The sequence below is a fragment of the Sceloporus occidentalis genome, unplaced genomic scaffold, assembly GCF_023333645.1.
Source record: "Sceloporus occidentalis isolate IW3139 unplaced genomic scaffold, rSceOcc1.0.p SCAF_4, whole genome shotgun sequence".
Classification (NCBI taxonomy): Eukaryota; Metazoa; Chordata; class Lepidosauria; order Squamata; family Phrynosomatidae; genus Sceloporus; species Sceloporus occidentalis.
Genome location: NW_028316984.1, coordinates 66,013,871 through 66,028,759, shown reverse-complemented (window position 1 = coordinate 66,028,759; position 14,889 = coordinate 66,013,871). Strand labels below are relative to the sequence as shown.

The following is a 14,889-nucleotide window of genomic DNA, read 5'->3' as shown; positions in this document are numbered from 1 at the left end:
ATCACAGCCTGTTCTAGATGGAGTTGTTTTCCCTCTGAAAGATCAGGTTCATAGATTGGGCGTAGTCTTGTACCAAGTGGTGCTGTGGTTTCCAGGAGTGCATTTGCCCAGTTGTGGCTGATGTATCAGCTACACCTTTTCACAGAGAAGGCAGATTAGCCACATTGGTTCATCCCTTAGTACAAGGTGTTGGTACTAAGCCCTACAAGGCCTGGGCCCAACCTACTTACAGGATCACCTCCTTCCCTATAATATGCCCTGCACACTTAGGCCATCTGGGAAAAACCTATTACAGTCAATAAATCCAGGCTGATTACGACTTCCCAGAGGGCCTTTTCATCTGCCGCTCCCAAATTATGCAATGGCCTGCTGGAGGAGATATGTTATATTGACAACCTTGACAGCTTTAAAAAGGCCGTCAAGATGGACCTCTCCTGACAGGCCTTCCCTGATTGATTGACCCAGTCACCCTCTCTGTTTTGGACAGATTTGGAGAGTCCTAAGATTGGCTATGATGTCCGACTTTTGTTAATTGTTTTATTGAGATTAATGATTTTAATTGTATTTGTAATGTGATGTATTGTAAATTGTGGATTTTATTCTGGGAAGAGGGTTAGTGGGATTATTTTGTTGTATTTTTGGTTTTATGATGTGAGCCACCTCGATCATATGAAGATGCAGGATAATAATAATAATAATAATAATAATAATAATAATAATAAGTTACCTGTCAATTAGATTACTATAATGAGCTCTATGTGAGGCTGAAAAGTGTTCAAAAGCTGCAGGCTAGTGCAAAATGCAGTAGCCAGACTGGTGTCAGGTGTAGTTTTTAGAAACCATCTAACACTAGTCCTGCAAGACCTGCACTGGCTTCCAATTTCCTTCTGAGCTCAGTTCAAGGAGACGGTGTTGATCTACAAAGCCCTAAATGGCTTGGGGCCAAGATATCTGACAGACTGCCACCACCTATATAATTCTGTAAGAAATTTCTTATTTTCAGAAGAGGCACTGTTGCGTATCTCAACACCCTATGAAGTTAGGCTGGTGACTACACATAACAGGACTTTTTTCTGTAGCAGTGCCTCAACTGTGGAACTCCCTACCCAAGGAAGTTAGGCTGGCCCCAACTTTCTTAAACTTCCAGCTGGCAGCTGGCAGCAAAAACAGTGCTGTTCTGCATGGCATTCCATATTTGAAATTGCTATGTTAACAGTTTCAAAACTGGATTCTAGGATTTTATTTAGACTGTTTTTACTTTTTTAAAGAGTATTTTAATGTGTTTTTAAAAATTGTTTTTGTATTGCTTTAATTGGTTTTTGTTCGTTGCCTTGGAAGCCCTTGTGGGCTGGGAGATGATACAGAAATACTTTAAACAAACAAACAATGGCTAATGGCCATGATGGATATCTATACCCCTCAGTCTTAGAGGCAGTATTTGAGCTGCAGGGGGCGAAATTAACAAGATGGTGCTTGAGTGCTGCTTATCCTGCTATAATGTTCTGCTTGTCAGTTTCTTATAGCCAATTGGTAGGAACAAAATGTTAGGCTAGACATGCCTCTGGTATCATTCAGCAAGGTTTTTTATATATATTCTAAGTTGGTGTCTCTTCTGCTAGTGCAAAACCACCAAGAGAAACAATCCAAAAGTTATTTTTGGCTGATATTTGTAATCCAATTATAGTTTAAGATAAATGCTATAACTAGCAACTACAATCCTTTGTGCAAGACCGGGCCTTCTTGGTGGCTGCCTCTCAGCTTTGTACTTCCTTCCCTTGGGATGATCGAAGGGCCTTCTTCTTGCTGTTTTTATATCGGCAGGCAAATACTTTTTTATTTCGATAGGCTTTTGAAAACACAGTGTTTTTAAAGAGAGAGCTTTAAGAATGTGCTATACTATTTTTAATGGTCCTATTTTTAATTATTCTCCTTTAAACTTAAAAAAAATATTTTAATTGTTTGTTTTAAATTGTTTTTAATTCCATTTTTAATGTTGCCCTGTTGTATGTTTTAATTATACTGTATTTGTTTTAATGCGTAAGCTGTCTTGAATCCCAATTTTGGGGAAAAGGCAAGGTAGAAACAGTGAAAATGATAATTAGAATGTGTACTAATTGTAATCAAACTGGGAACAAATACATAAAATTAGTTCACTCATTTGCTCCTACTAAACATAATTCATCAATGTACTAAGCAGAAATTATTTGGTTTGTGCTGAGAAGTTACACTCCTCTATTATTTTTGGCACAACTGTAAAAGCATCACTCACCATTTCAGTTGATTTGTTAACTCGTCTTGCATTTCCTGTTTAACTTTCAGTTCAAAAACAGCTTCTTTCACCTGCCTTGTTTGAGCTCCATCACCTTGTCCTCCTAGGACTATAGGGCATAAGGACCAACAGACAATAAACAGAAAACATATCCAGGGGTAGCTGTGTTGGCCATATAGTACAACAACATCCCAAATCCACAAAACAGTGATACCTTTATTGGGCCAACTAATACTGTGCAGTTTGGTTGTTTCAATAAAGATACCACTGTTTTGTGGCTTTTGGATGTTATTTAGATAGTAAACAGGATACTCAAAAGAGCTGAGTGAACCAGAGCCCTCCAATATTGCCACTGGCCTCAGTTATAAATGGTCAGTACTTCTATTCAGAATATCATTACTGTAATCAAATTTTGGAATGCATGGAATTTCAAAGATCTGTTTACAGAACCTAAATTTATGATGAATTGTCTGACAAGAATGGAAAGCGACATTAATGGGAAAAGATCATTGTTTATCAATATATGTGGACAAGATCTTTATTGTTTACATTACATTATATATAAGGAGGTAACAAACTCAAGAAAAATGTCAGATTGTGAAAAATGAGGTCATATAGCATAACATTTGCTTATAAGGTACACGTCAAATAGAACTAACTTGTTTCTCATGCTATGCTTGTGAAGAGGTGACTGGAATGACATACAATGACTGGAGCTGCCGCAATATCAGAATGGAAATGGCCAGAAGCAAGCTCCTCAAACAGAGAGGCTGCCAAGCAGCATCCCATGTGAACAGAGGCAGAGTAACACTCTGCTAGAGAGGCCTTTGGTCACTCTCCTTTTGGCTATACATTCTTTATTTCTTTTATCAGCTAACTAGCTAGATGGGTTCCTAGGCATGACCTCTTTGATGGAAAATTTGGTTCCAGAGGAAGAAATAATGTGGAAAGAATAGGAAAAATATCACAAAAAAGAAGAGCAGTTCAACATGTTTCAGCAAACTTTTTATCCAAAACGACTGTAACTATAAGCACATGTGAAATGAAACACCCAGGTCAGGTAAGCCTTTCATAAATGAACAAAATATTTTGAATCTTCTTGAGAACACTTGAAGGCTTCTTCCAAATTGCACCCAATGATATTTTTTCCCTTCACCAGTCTCCATCTTTCTTATTATTTCCATGTTTGTAGCCAAACTTGTAGATTTGGCTCTTTTTAAAAAGGATGGGCGGGTGATAAGGCAGGGTTATCTGTTCTTCTCCCCCTTTGCATTTCATACATGCTCAACAAAGGATTCTGAAGCAGCTGTTTACCTGTAGGCAGGCACACACAGCTACAACAGGATTGGTTAGAGAAAATTCCTGCTTTTTCTTTACCTTAAGCTTCATCACATTATTTACTGCAGACATACTGCTGTAACTTGACAGTGAAAGCCTGTTTCTACAGCCCTCCTTCATTCTGTTCCCAATGCCAATGCTATTAAAAACCCTCCAGCTAGACAGGGGATAAGGAAAAAGGAGGGGCTGGGCAGGCATAAAAAGACAGTGAGCTCAAGATGAGATACATGGTTTCCTTCTTCCAAATTTATCCTTGCAACTGTGAGGAAGGTCTGGCTGAGGGGGTAGCTGACTTATGGGTTTATCACATGGGACAGATCCTGTTCAGAAACTGGATTTAACTGAAAAAAAAACTGCAAAAGCAGGTAGTTTTTCAGATGACATTCGAGGTTAACCTGAACAGAAAGTAGAAAAAAACCTGCAAAAGTGGGTTGTTTTTCAGATGACGTTAGCATTAATGAGAATTAATGCAACATTAACCCAAACTGAAAGTAGACAAAACCCGCTCCTTTTTAATTTTAGAAAATCCTGAAAGTAAAAAGGGGTGGGTTTTGTCTACTTTCTGTTTGGGTTAATGTCACATTAACCCGGCCATGTGTGAAAAACTACCTGCTTTTTGAAGGTTTTTTCCTGGTTTTTAAATCCCATTTCTACATGGGATTTTTGCAGTTTGCCCCCATGTGATAAACTCCTGAGGGTTTGGAACCTGGATTTCTCAAGTTATAGACCAACATCCAATCCACTATACAAAATTGGTTATCTGCCTGTTCAATTGCCTGGGTGGAAGAGAGTTTGAAGCAATTTCTTGCAACTGGGGCAAGAGTCTTCACACCCAGATCAAGATCAGCTTGCATAATTTATACTACTGTATATGGCAGCACTATTGAGACCATAATTTTAAGTGTCTCTTGATCTGTATGTTGTGCTGTATAAATCTTCATGCTTCATCACAGAGCCATTAAATTTAGTGTCCTCTCTAATGTAGTTAGGAAAACAGTGAAAGTTAAGATTTTGGACTTTTGCCAACTATTTTGAGTAGCTCTAAGACACACACCAGATTTGAGAGAGAGAGAGAGAGAACTATTTATGAATCGGTTTTGGTCAAACTTGCTATTTACACTTAAACTTCTACTACAAACATTACAAACAGTACAAGTTTTAGAAGTGAATGACAACGTTTGCTTTTTTCTCCCCAGAAAATTTCTATTTCTAGTCCATTTTTCAGGAACCTTAATGTGAAACAGATGTTAAGGATCAAAGGTGCTGGCAGTCAAATATTTGTTTCATTCAAAATTGTAAGCAAAATTATCAACATCCACCTGGGCAGTTCTGGGTAAACTTAAATTAACTGAACTGAATTTGCCAGTCCTAATAGATGAGATTGAGAGGACAGGAAAAACTGGATTTTACTCAATACAAAAATCAGTCCCAGAAAACAAAGCCAATCAAGTTAAGTTGTCAGTCCAACAAATACCGTATATACTCGATTATAAGTCAACCTCATGTATAAGTTGAGGGCAAGTTTTGGGGTCAAAATTATGGATTTTGATATGACCCGTGGATAAGTCGAGGGCAAAATTTAGGGGCATATAACAAAGCATCTAAAGGATGAAGCAAAGCAAAACAATGTCAAAGAAGTTACAAAATATCAGCAGATATAATTCTTTGTGCTCACTCTTAAGGCTAAATGGATGAGAGAGTGGCAGGGGTGGCAGTGCTTCCAGGACAGATTATACCCTTTTCACCAGGGGATGGTTCCTTCTTTTAAATAAGAGTTCAGATACAGCATTTAAATTGACCCATGGCTAAGTCGATTCAAGGTTTTTTGGGTCAATTCTTTGACCTACATTTCTAGACTTATACATGAGTATGTACAGTAACTCTCTTGTGTATGCTAGAAAAGGCCTAAACCCAAATCTGGACTACTGCTAGGACTTTCCTTTCTTCCTCCTTCAACCTCTGTGACAACAAATATTTGCCCCAGAGGTTTCTTTTATTCTTCAGAGCAGGGTGAAACCTTGAAATATAACTCAGGTTTGTGGGTGGGTGGAGAGACTGAATCCTTCCTGTTTCTGTTCGAAGCAGTTTCTGCCAATGAAATTGTCCCATTGTATGCTGGCAATATCCTAGTTCCTTTATGTAGGCAAATTCTATTAACATGAACAGAATTCCTTGCAAAACAGAATGATACTTCATTGTTCTGTCAACTAAGCACATTTAAAATAATCAAGAGTAAAGGAGTATATTTTTGTTTATGAAACACAAGCAAGTTTTTCCTTTGATCATGAAATCAGTTCCCTCCATAGTCATCAATCATCATAACCATCATTACCACCATCACTATTAGTAATAGCAATGCCACCTATGTATATGGCACTTTACAAAGAACAAGGGCAGTTTTCCATTCTGAAGGGTTTACAGTCTGGAAAAGGATGCAAGGGATTGAAGAAGATGAGATAAATACAGGACCAACCAGGAAGTGCAACACCTGCATTTACACACTTGAAAAATCTCTCATCCAATGTCATTTCTATGTATAGGCTGAGACTCTCTTATCTGGAATTCTGAAATCCGAAATATTGGTGCAATGTACCCAAACTTTGTTTCATGCACAAATTTAAAATCTTGTATAAAATTACCTTCAGGCTATGTGTGCAAGACACATAAATGAATTATGTGTTTAGACTTGGATCCCATCTCCAAGTTTATGTACATTATGTACTGATATGTCAATACAGACATCTCCCCCCCCCCCAAAAAAAAAAAAAATCAAACTACAGAACACTTCTGATCCCAAGCATTTCAGATAAGAGATACTCAACTCACACTTCACAAACATTTAGTACTCAAAGCTGTTACCTTCTCTTAAGCGCTTTATCTTTAATTTCCCTGGCTCTTGAATCAAAACAGTTGCCACAGCAGAATGATTTGACATGTCAGCTGGGAAGTGCAAATTTTTATATTTGATGGGCTGAGGAAAAAAATATGACATGTCAAAACAACTAATGAATGCAATTTTGTTCTATCAACAATTTGGATTTTTTTTGTATGTTTTCTTCATTAAATCCTTACCAGAATTTTGTATATGGAACTGAGGTGCTTATGTTTTGGCGATACTGTCCTCTGTGGTAGGCGTACCACTTCTCTTTCAGGACTTTTTTGTGTTTTCTGCAGTATTTTTTCTTGCTTATCAAAATCTCCCTTTCTGGAATGTGAAAAAGACATGACGTTTAAAAACCAGTAGCAAAAGTTTAAATATACACAAAGGCCTTAACCAACTGATGTGGGGAAATAGCTCACATATGAGGGGATTGCTTGTACAGCTATGCAAAGGACTGAATGGAGGATAAAAAAGGGGAATTAGATTTACTCCACACAAATGAAGTAAAAGAGATGGATGAGCTGTACCAATGGCAAAATCCCTTGGGAGAATTACATCTCCCATAGTGTTCAATGTTTTGTTATCCAACAGAGCAGAGCAATGGAGAAGAGGGAGGGAGGAAAGGAAAACCCATGTATATTAACTTCACATCATGCATTTTTCCTCTGGAGGTTGTGAGCTGCCTTCCACTATACAACTCTAGTGGGGAAATTCTCATCTGTACTTCAAAATACATTTGCTGTTGGGTGTTAGGAATGGCACTCTTGACCACAATGAGTTATTAGGAAATAGGTTTAATGTAACTTATATGAACAGGATGATGAGCTGGATCCAGAATAAGTCTGTTGAATTTAAGGTTCCACAGCAATCACTGGAACTTAACTTAGGGCAGGAACACACAGGTCAGGAAAGCACGGGCTGAGCCCATGCTTTCCTGACCTTGCTGGTCACCTGGTTTGGTCTCTGGGTCAGCATGGGGACAGACAGCAGTTCAGAAACATGTCCTCAAGGACTGGTGTGCTGCTCCTTACCTTAATGGCTGGAGATCTGTCTGAGAAGCATCCCAATTTGATGCAGAAACAGGATGCCTGGCTGTACCCATGTGGAAACTTTGTACAGAACTAGATCTTTGTTATCCTGGGGTAAAGGCTTTTTACCCTGGGGTCAGACCAGATCCTCCAGATGCATGTCTGTACTGTTGCGATTGGGCTCAATTGCTGCACAGGAGTTTTGGCCTGTGTCGTCTAACCTAGACATCATAAGGCCAGACTGAAGCCGGGCCATTCAGCCCATGTGGACAAGCTCAGAGTTATGATTGTTTATACTGATTTCAATGGGATAGTACAATTAACTTAGTAAAAATCCTACTAAGTGTGTTTACATTGGCTTGGTTCATTTGCTCAATCATAAAAACGGACTACAGTGTGACTGCTTTAATTGGAAAGCCATTATAAAAGTATTATTTTATAAAGATTTCTAAATGAAATAAAACAATGTTTTCAAAAGTTCAAAGAATTGCATACGTTAAACTGGGCTGTGACATCGATGTTCCTGTGAATGTACACACATAAGGTTTTGAGTTAAACTGTGAAATCCACAACTGCATTTTCATCTGGACTATGCCATATTCGAATGGTGTGAATGTAACTACGACTTCTGTTTTCCCATTGGCTGGAATTATTCCTATAATTAATAAACGTATAAAATATTGTCAGTAAAGTCAACCTGAAGTCCTGCCAACACCTAGAAAGAAATATAACAGAGAAAGATCTATGAATTAAACTGCCACAAACCAGCAGGGATTTCTTGGAAGATTAGGCTGATAGACCTTAAACCATACCTGGGTATGACCAGTTGACTGGAAAGTCAGCTACTAGTGAGCAGAGAAATCCTAATTCCCTTGGAAAGCGTTAGGATGTGGTGGAGCTCTGCTTGCAAGGGGCCTGCGGCATACTTTGCAGAAACCTCTGTAAGTATACAGTAACCATCCCCCCCCCCCTCGAAGCAGGCTTATTGCAAACATGGGTCAAGGGTAAGAAGGAAGCGCCATCCTCCTTCTAATCTAGAAAAGGGGGCTGAATAAAGAACCTCAGCGATATCAGCCATGTAACCAATGTCCCCTCCTCCCATAAAGTAGCAAGGAAACAGAGGCAGAAATTACTTTTTTCCAAAACATCTGTTGCAATAAAAATCAGTCTTCCCCCTCCCCGTGGCTTGTGTGAGTTGGCCACCCTTTAGAAGGGGTGTGTGACCAATCACCCTGTTCTTCCAAAACCTCATGGTGAAGGCAGACACTGCTTTAAAGCAGTTAAACCTTTGTTTTACTCTGAGGATGGCAGACTCAAGCTGGACTGAAAAATAAACATGGAGAGATACAGCAGGAGGAGTTCAATCCTTCCCTTCCCATTAAAGACTGGGCCCTCCACCAGACCTATGAGAGATTCATTGCTCTAATAAACAGCATACGTTTACATTATAAATTTGAGTTATGGTGGGTCCAACCTGGATTGTGGCTAGGAGGGCAGCAAGGTTAAAGACCCTCTAACCCACATGCTAGGGTCCCAATCCAGTTCAGTGGTCCCTGTGTTTACTCAAACACAGTGATACTAAAATGTTTTAATCTTGGGACCCGACCCCCTTCATATCTACATGCAGATGTTGTGCCTCCCTACTCAATATAATATATGAATAAACATATTTTATTTAGTGCGTGTATTTTAATTTGAGCATTCATGTATATTCATATTTTAATATTTTAAAGAAAGTAACATCATTCAAATTAGAACAGTTTTATTTAAGTAAATGCAATATTTAATGCATTTGTAAAATAGTTTGAGAAGGAGGGGAAGAGGAGGAATCAGGGCCTCCAAGTCTCATACCCCATGAGCCACTCTCACACCCCTCCTGGGGTACAGCCCCACCATTTGAGTACCATTGCTCTAGAGTAATATAAGAAATGCTAGTAATTAAAGTAATTTCTTATTTGCCTCTCACTTAGGATTGTTCTTACAGGAGAAGCACTTCTTGGTAAAAACAAAGCATCCTGCCTGAAAAGCCCATAAATTCATCCCTTTTGGAAACCTTTCCCATTATATTTCTTTTTATGATTTTCCTTCAGAATTTCCACTTATTCCAGCATATGATAATCTTGTTACAGAATATCTACTTCTGTTTCGGTTTGGAGCTCAAGTGTATTTGTGGGTTGTACCTGCTCTGCTGAGGCTACAATAGGAAGCAGATATTTCAAACATTACTTTTTTGAGGCAACAACAACCAGAATCCACCATGGAATGCTGGGAGCTATATGAAAAAAAGTAACTTTTCCCAGCTCTGATCCTAAGCAGGCTGAAGGCCAATTGCACTTGGTAATACTCCAGAAATCACAGTTAGGATCAGCCTCAAGACAAAGAGAACTGGGTAGACTGTAACTATTGTAGCAAGACCACCTAGATGGCTGGATTTGCTCAGCAAGAGCTCTGGTCTTAATTTGGGACTAACATTTTTTATACAATTAAGATTTTGTTGTTGTTGTTGTAACACACTAGCCAGATAATTTCAAGCATTAATGAAACAATACTTCCCATCTGAGAGCTTACCAGATGTTGGGTGAATTGTAAAGGCTTTGTGAGGCTGAAGGTAATCAACACAGAATTCAAAATCTATGGGACAGCTGCACTGCAGAGGGATCACATATTTCTTGCTACCAAAGAGAAAAGGAGATTTCTTTTTTTAAAAAAGTTTCAGTTCATTAAGATATCTGCAGCAAGATATGCTAATGAACATGAACACAGCTATATTGTACAGGGTGAATCTTCCTTATCCAAAATGCTTGGGACCACAGGTGTTTTGGTTTATTTTTTAATTTTGGAATACTTGTATTTGTATATATGTACATGAAATATCTTGGGAGATGGGACCAAAGTCTAAACACAAAATTCATTTATGTTTCATATGCTGTATATACGAGTGCATAAATCAACCTCATGTATAGGTTTTGGTGCCATAATTATTAATTTTGATATGGATGTGTTGAGGATAAAACTTGGGGACATGTAACAAAGGATGTAAAGGAGGAAGCAAAGGAAAACAATGCCAAAGAATGCTGCTATTTTCCCACCCAGGCATACAAAAAGGTCTGAAGCGGTGCTGCAGTGGAGAGAATAGAAAGAGTCAGTGCTTCTTTTAGGTTCTGCCAGGATAGACTAAACCTCGCCACTCTGCTCAGAGAAAGGGGATAGTTTCTATTTTTATAAGAATTAAGGTACAGTACTTACATTAACCCTTGGGTAACTTGACCCAGGTTTTTAGGGTTGATTTTTTGAATAAAATATCTAGACTTATACATGAGTATATACTATATACTTTATAAACATATCCTAAAGGTAATTTTATGTAATATTTTAAATATTTTTTTGTGTGAAACAAAGTTTATCTACACTAAAGCATTAGAAAGCAAAGGTGTCACTTTCTCAGCCACCCATGGGAATAGTCTTGTAGTTGGGGATATTTTGGGATTCTAAATAAGGGAGACTCAACTTGTATTGAGATATACTGAAAAGAAGGTGTGAAGTGAGAAGCTGGGCAAGCCTGGTTAGAGCCAGTGATGGAATGATATGGAATGATATGGGGGAGCTGTGGGGTGAAAAGGTATAACCCAGAGGCCTATCTGCTAAAGAGAGAGAGATAGGCAGGATGAAACAGAGTTATGGTAGTCAGAGACAGAGTAGAGACCAGTTAAGAAGAAAGAATTTTTAAGATCCCAGTAGATTTTAGGGAGCTGAAAATGTGAAAAGAGTTCAGGAAATTCATGTTTATCTTACCTATTATATAATAAATCTTTACTGGTTTAATTTTCTATAACTGTGTCTGATGGTTCTCATTTACAAGTTGTCAAGAAAACTTATCATGTTTTGCCACACTGAATCCACTGACCAATACAGCCATTTGGCTAGGACAGCCGTCACCTTGAAACCAAAGTATCAGATCCAGGGAGGGCTCTTGAGGATAAAAGGGCAATGTGAGTGATAGGAACCCAAAGGTTGGAAAGGTGAAGCCAGCCTGGATAAGGGGTTCTGTCACAGAGAGCATGAAAATATTGGCTTGAAATTAGAAGAGTTTTATTCTAGATTTTAAAGAGTTTTTGAGTATAGTTTCTGAACCTTGGAGAATTTTTTAAAAGTCTGGAGTGAGGCCTAGAGAAGATTCAGTGAATCATTGACATGGAAGCGTCTGCTCCTCCACCCATCACCTACTCACATCTTATTGTGCTTAGGCTTATAACATTATCCCATGTTAAGGACATATCACCTATGTGCCTACAAGAAGTAATGCTCCTTAGCACTAGCTGAGCTGCCACCTCCTAAAGTGAATCTTTAGTCCCAACTAAACTAGATCAGTTGAATCAATGAGAATTTGGTAAATCAACTGTTATGTAAATTCCATTGATTCAAACGTTTGACTCTAGTCTGAAAACTGAAGTTGGGCACTTGTTAGATGTTGTATGCATTTTACAAAAGATGCACTTATCTAGAAAGATAACAATTTTTAAATGTCTGGTTCCAGACAACAGCAAAACAAACGTGTTTAGAAAAACACTGTATACTCTCAATCATGTTAAAATTATACATATTTTACTAAAACAGCTCCTACATTCTGTAAACTTTTTGACTTAAATCCTGTCCAGCTGATTACTAAGGAATGTAGTTTATATTAAGTATTTCCATGAAATTTATTTTTAATACAATTGGATAAAAAATAGAAATAGAGAGGGTCACTGGTGGGTTTTTAACATGTCCAATTTGAGTAGCAATCACACCCAAAGAAGACAGAGTGAGGGGATCGAGCATGGGTTTAGGACAAAAGGAGAAAGAAAACACAGAATTTGGAAGAAATCCAAAAATCAAGCCGATCATACCTCCCATTTTCCAAAGCCACAGTGGCTGGTGTGGATGGGAGCTGCAGCCCAAAATACCCAGACGACATTGATATAAAGCAGCCTCCAATGCCTCTATATCATCTCTGTCCAATTTAGCTCTGTCCAGTTTAGAGAACAAAGCTGATGGGAGAGCATTTACACTACTGAGGCCACCATAGCAATCCAATTCTGGTAAAATAACACTCTCACAGAAACCTCATTAGCTTCAGAGAAAAGAAAAGTCCATCTATTGCACATAATCTTATTAAAAATATTAAAATATTTTACAATGTTTGGTCACCAAAAGAAAAATGTATAAATATTGTTATGGCAAAAACAGATGCAATTACACTTCCTGATTGAGTTAGTATGATGTGAAGAAAATATGACCTATTTGTCCACATCCCCACACATCCAAGTTCATATTATGCAAATTAATGTTAGCAATTCTACAATAAACAGTTTAAAATAACAAATGGTTGCTATAAGAACTGCTTGCCATTGTCCCAGGGGAACATCAGACAAACTAATGTAGGATGGGAACTCTACAGTGTTCATCACAGGATAGGCGTGCAAAGGAACCAGGAGTGTGTCATCTCCCTGGGGGAATAACAAGAAGAAAATTATACAAACTATTACAATATATAGTTGGGTTACAAGCATCAGGGTTATGAGACCACAACATTTTCTTTTTGAAAGTACCTGCCATATAACAGATAATATAGATGCCCCCACTCCTACTAAGCAGGAGAAAGGGAAGGGAAGGGAAGGTTTTTTTTTAGGGGCTATACCAAATAGGACTTGTCAATACCTCCACACATGTGTTAGAACATTCCTTATCTGTGCATGTGATGAAGTATTTTTATTTTCACTTATATAAGGTGGAGGGGAACAGCACACATTAAACTCTTGTAGTGTCTTACCTGAGAATGGATTCGGATGCAGTCATAATAGTATCGCCATTCATCAGGACAGAAATCAACCGTAACTGTAAACGACAAGCCAGGGACAAGCCGGTGCTGTTAAAAAAAGGCAGAATAATTTCTCAAGAAGTGCCCCCAAACAACTTGAACTAACAAGAAGAAGAAGAAGAAGAAGAAGAAGAAGAAGAAGAAGAAGAAGAAGAAGAAGAAGAAGAAAGACTGGAAGCATTAAATGTGAAACGTATTGATGCTTACTGTTTTGGTGTATTTGATCTGGAAGTACTTTGTCTCTGGTGGAAGAATATGGATGTTTATGAGATCACCAGAAATATTTACAAGTTTCTGTAGAACAAAATCAACAAATGAAAAATACATTGAAAAACAGGAAAACACAATGATATTTTTTTTAAGGATTTCATGAAAAGGTGATCCAGGTAAGTGCAAAAAGTATGGATACTATGTAAATATACATGATCTTACTTCAATCTCTTAGCTAAGAACAGTTTCATTACTTACCAGTACTTGTTGGTGATGTTTTTCTATTTCATAACCTCCAAAATGCATTATGGCAGGTTTAGCCTGTATGACATCATTTCTTAAAAGCTTTGTATAAATCTCTGAAATTAAAAGAAATATATCATAGGAGTTTTAAGCAATAAGTAATACACTGGTTAGTCCAATTAAATGTTAACTCAGTTAAAGTTAATAGCAACTAACTTGTGCCATGTTTCAATGAGGTTCAATTTCACTTTGGTTAGCTTGATGCTGTGGTCTATGTAGCACAGCATCTTTTTGCACAAAAAGTTATCTGACACTGCTCAGACAGTACATTCAAAACAAGGCACTCACTGGACTGAATTAGGGAGGGAACTCCATTGTCCATCTCAAATTTTCAACATTAAAAGCTTAAGGCCATCTTGAAGTGGATGCTCTGGAGGTTTTTTTTCAACCAATTCCCAATGTTCACAACTCCATTGTTTTTTTTTTTTAAATCATTGTTTAATACAGTTACAGAACAGTAAAATTCCTTGTTTTTCTTATCTGTTTCGAAGGCTTAGAATGCCAGAAATTGAATGAAGGTACAGGAAGAGGTACTTCATGAAAAATGTACTTTGGGCTAGATCTAATGTCACATAAGCAGGATTCTCCCTTCATCATCTCATTCCTACAGCTCTCCCCTCTTCCACAATCTGCTCTGAAGGGTCCCTCAGCCCTTCGGAGTACATCAGGGCAGGTATGCAGAGAAAGGAGGAATCAAATCAACTGGATGGCCACCAGTCTGGCAAACAGAAATTAATGGGTACAACTTATGTGAATAAGAGCCCATGAGCAACAACGCCTTTTGCCATAGGGTATTGAGTCAGCCTGTGACTTACTGGATTCGAGAAGGTGGTTGGGAACATAAGCTCCTTTCTTAGGCTCCTCCACCAAGCTGTCCAAAAGAAGGGAGTCCATTTTCCTAAAGGATCCTGTGATGTTGATGAGGTCAGACTGGGTTGTTTCCACCATCTCCATCCTCTTGGACAACCTATTCCCTTGTAAGTATCAAAATGGTCATTTCCTG

At 38.2% G+C, this 14,889-nt stretch overlaps 1 protein-coding gene across 4 annotated transcripts in view; it reads right to left on the bottom strand.

Annotated features, from left to right (window-relative positions):
- The window catches only part of CFAP221 (cilia and flagella associated protein 221), a 47,109-nt gene that overhangs the window by 22,044 nt on the left and 10,176 nt on the right, over positions 1-14,889 (bottom strand). For all 4 annotated transcript variants that reach the window (XM_089520187.1, XM_089520190.1, XM_089520188.1 and 1 more), the window contains exons 2-11: positions 14,702-14,886; positions 13,842-13,942; positions 13,581-13,667; positions 13,326-13,421; positions 12,902-13,002; positions 10,085-10,188; positions 8,012-8,171; positions 6,680-6,812; positions 6,467-6,578; positions 2,270-2,378 (exon numbers count right to left, since the gene is read on the bottom strand). In XM_089520187.1, coding sequence (XP_089376313.1) covers positions 2,270-2,378; positions 6,467-6,578; positions 6,680-6,812; positions 8,012-8,171; positions 10,085-10,188; positions 12,902-13,002; positions 13,326-13,421; positions 13,581-13,667; positions 13,842-13,942; positions 14,702-14,840 — 1,142 coding nt within the window. In that variant the 5' untranslated portion in view covers positions 14,841-14,886. The remainder of the gene's footprint in view (positions 1-2,269; positions 2,379-6,466; positions 6,579-6,679; positions 6,813-8,011; positions 8,172-10,084; positions 10,189-12,901; positions 13,003-13,325; positions 13,422-13,580; positions 13,668-13,841; positions 13,943-14,701; positions 14,887-14,889) is intronic.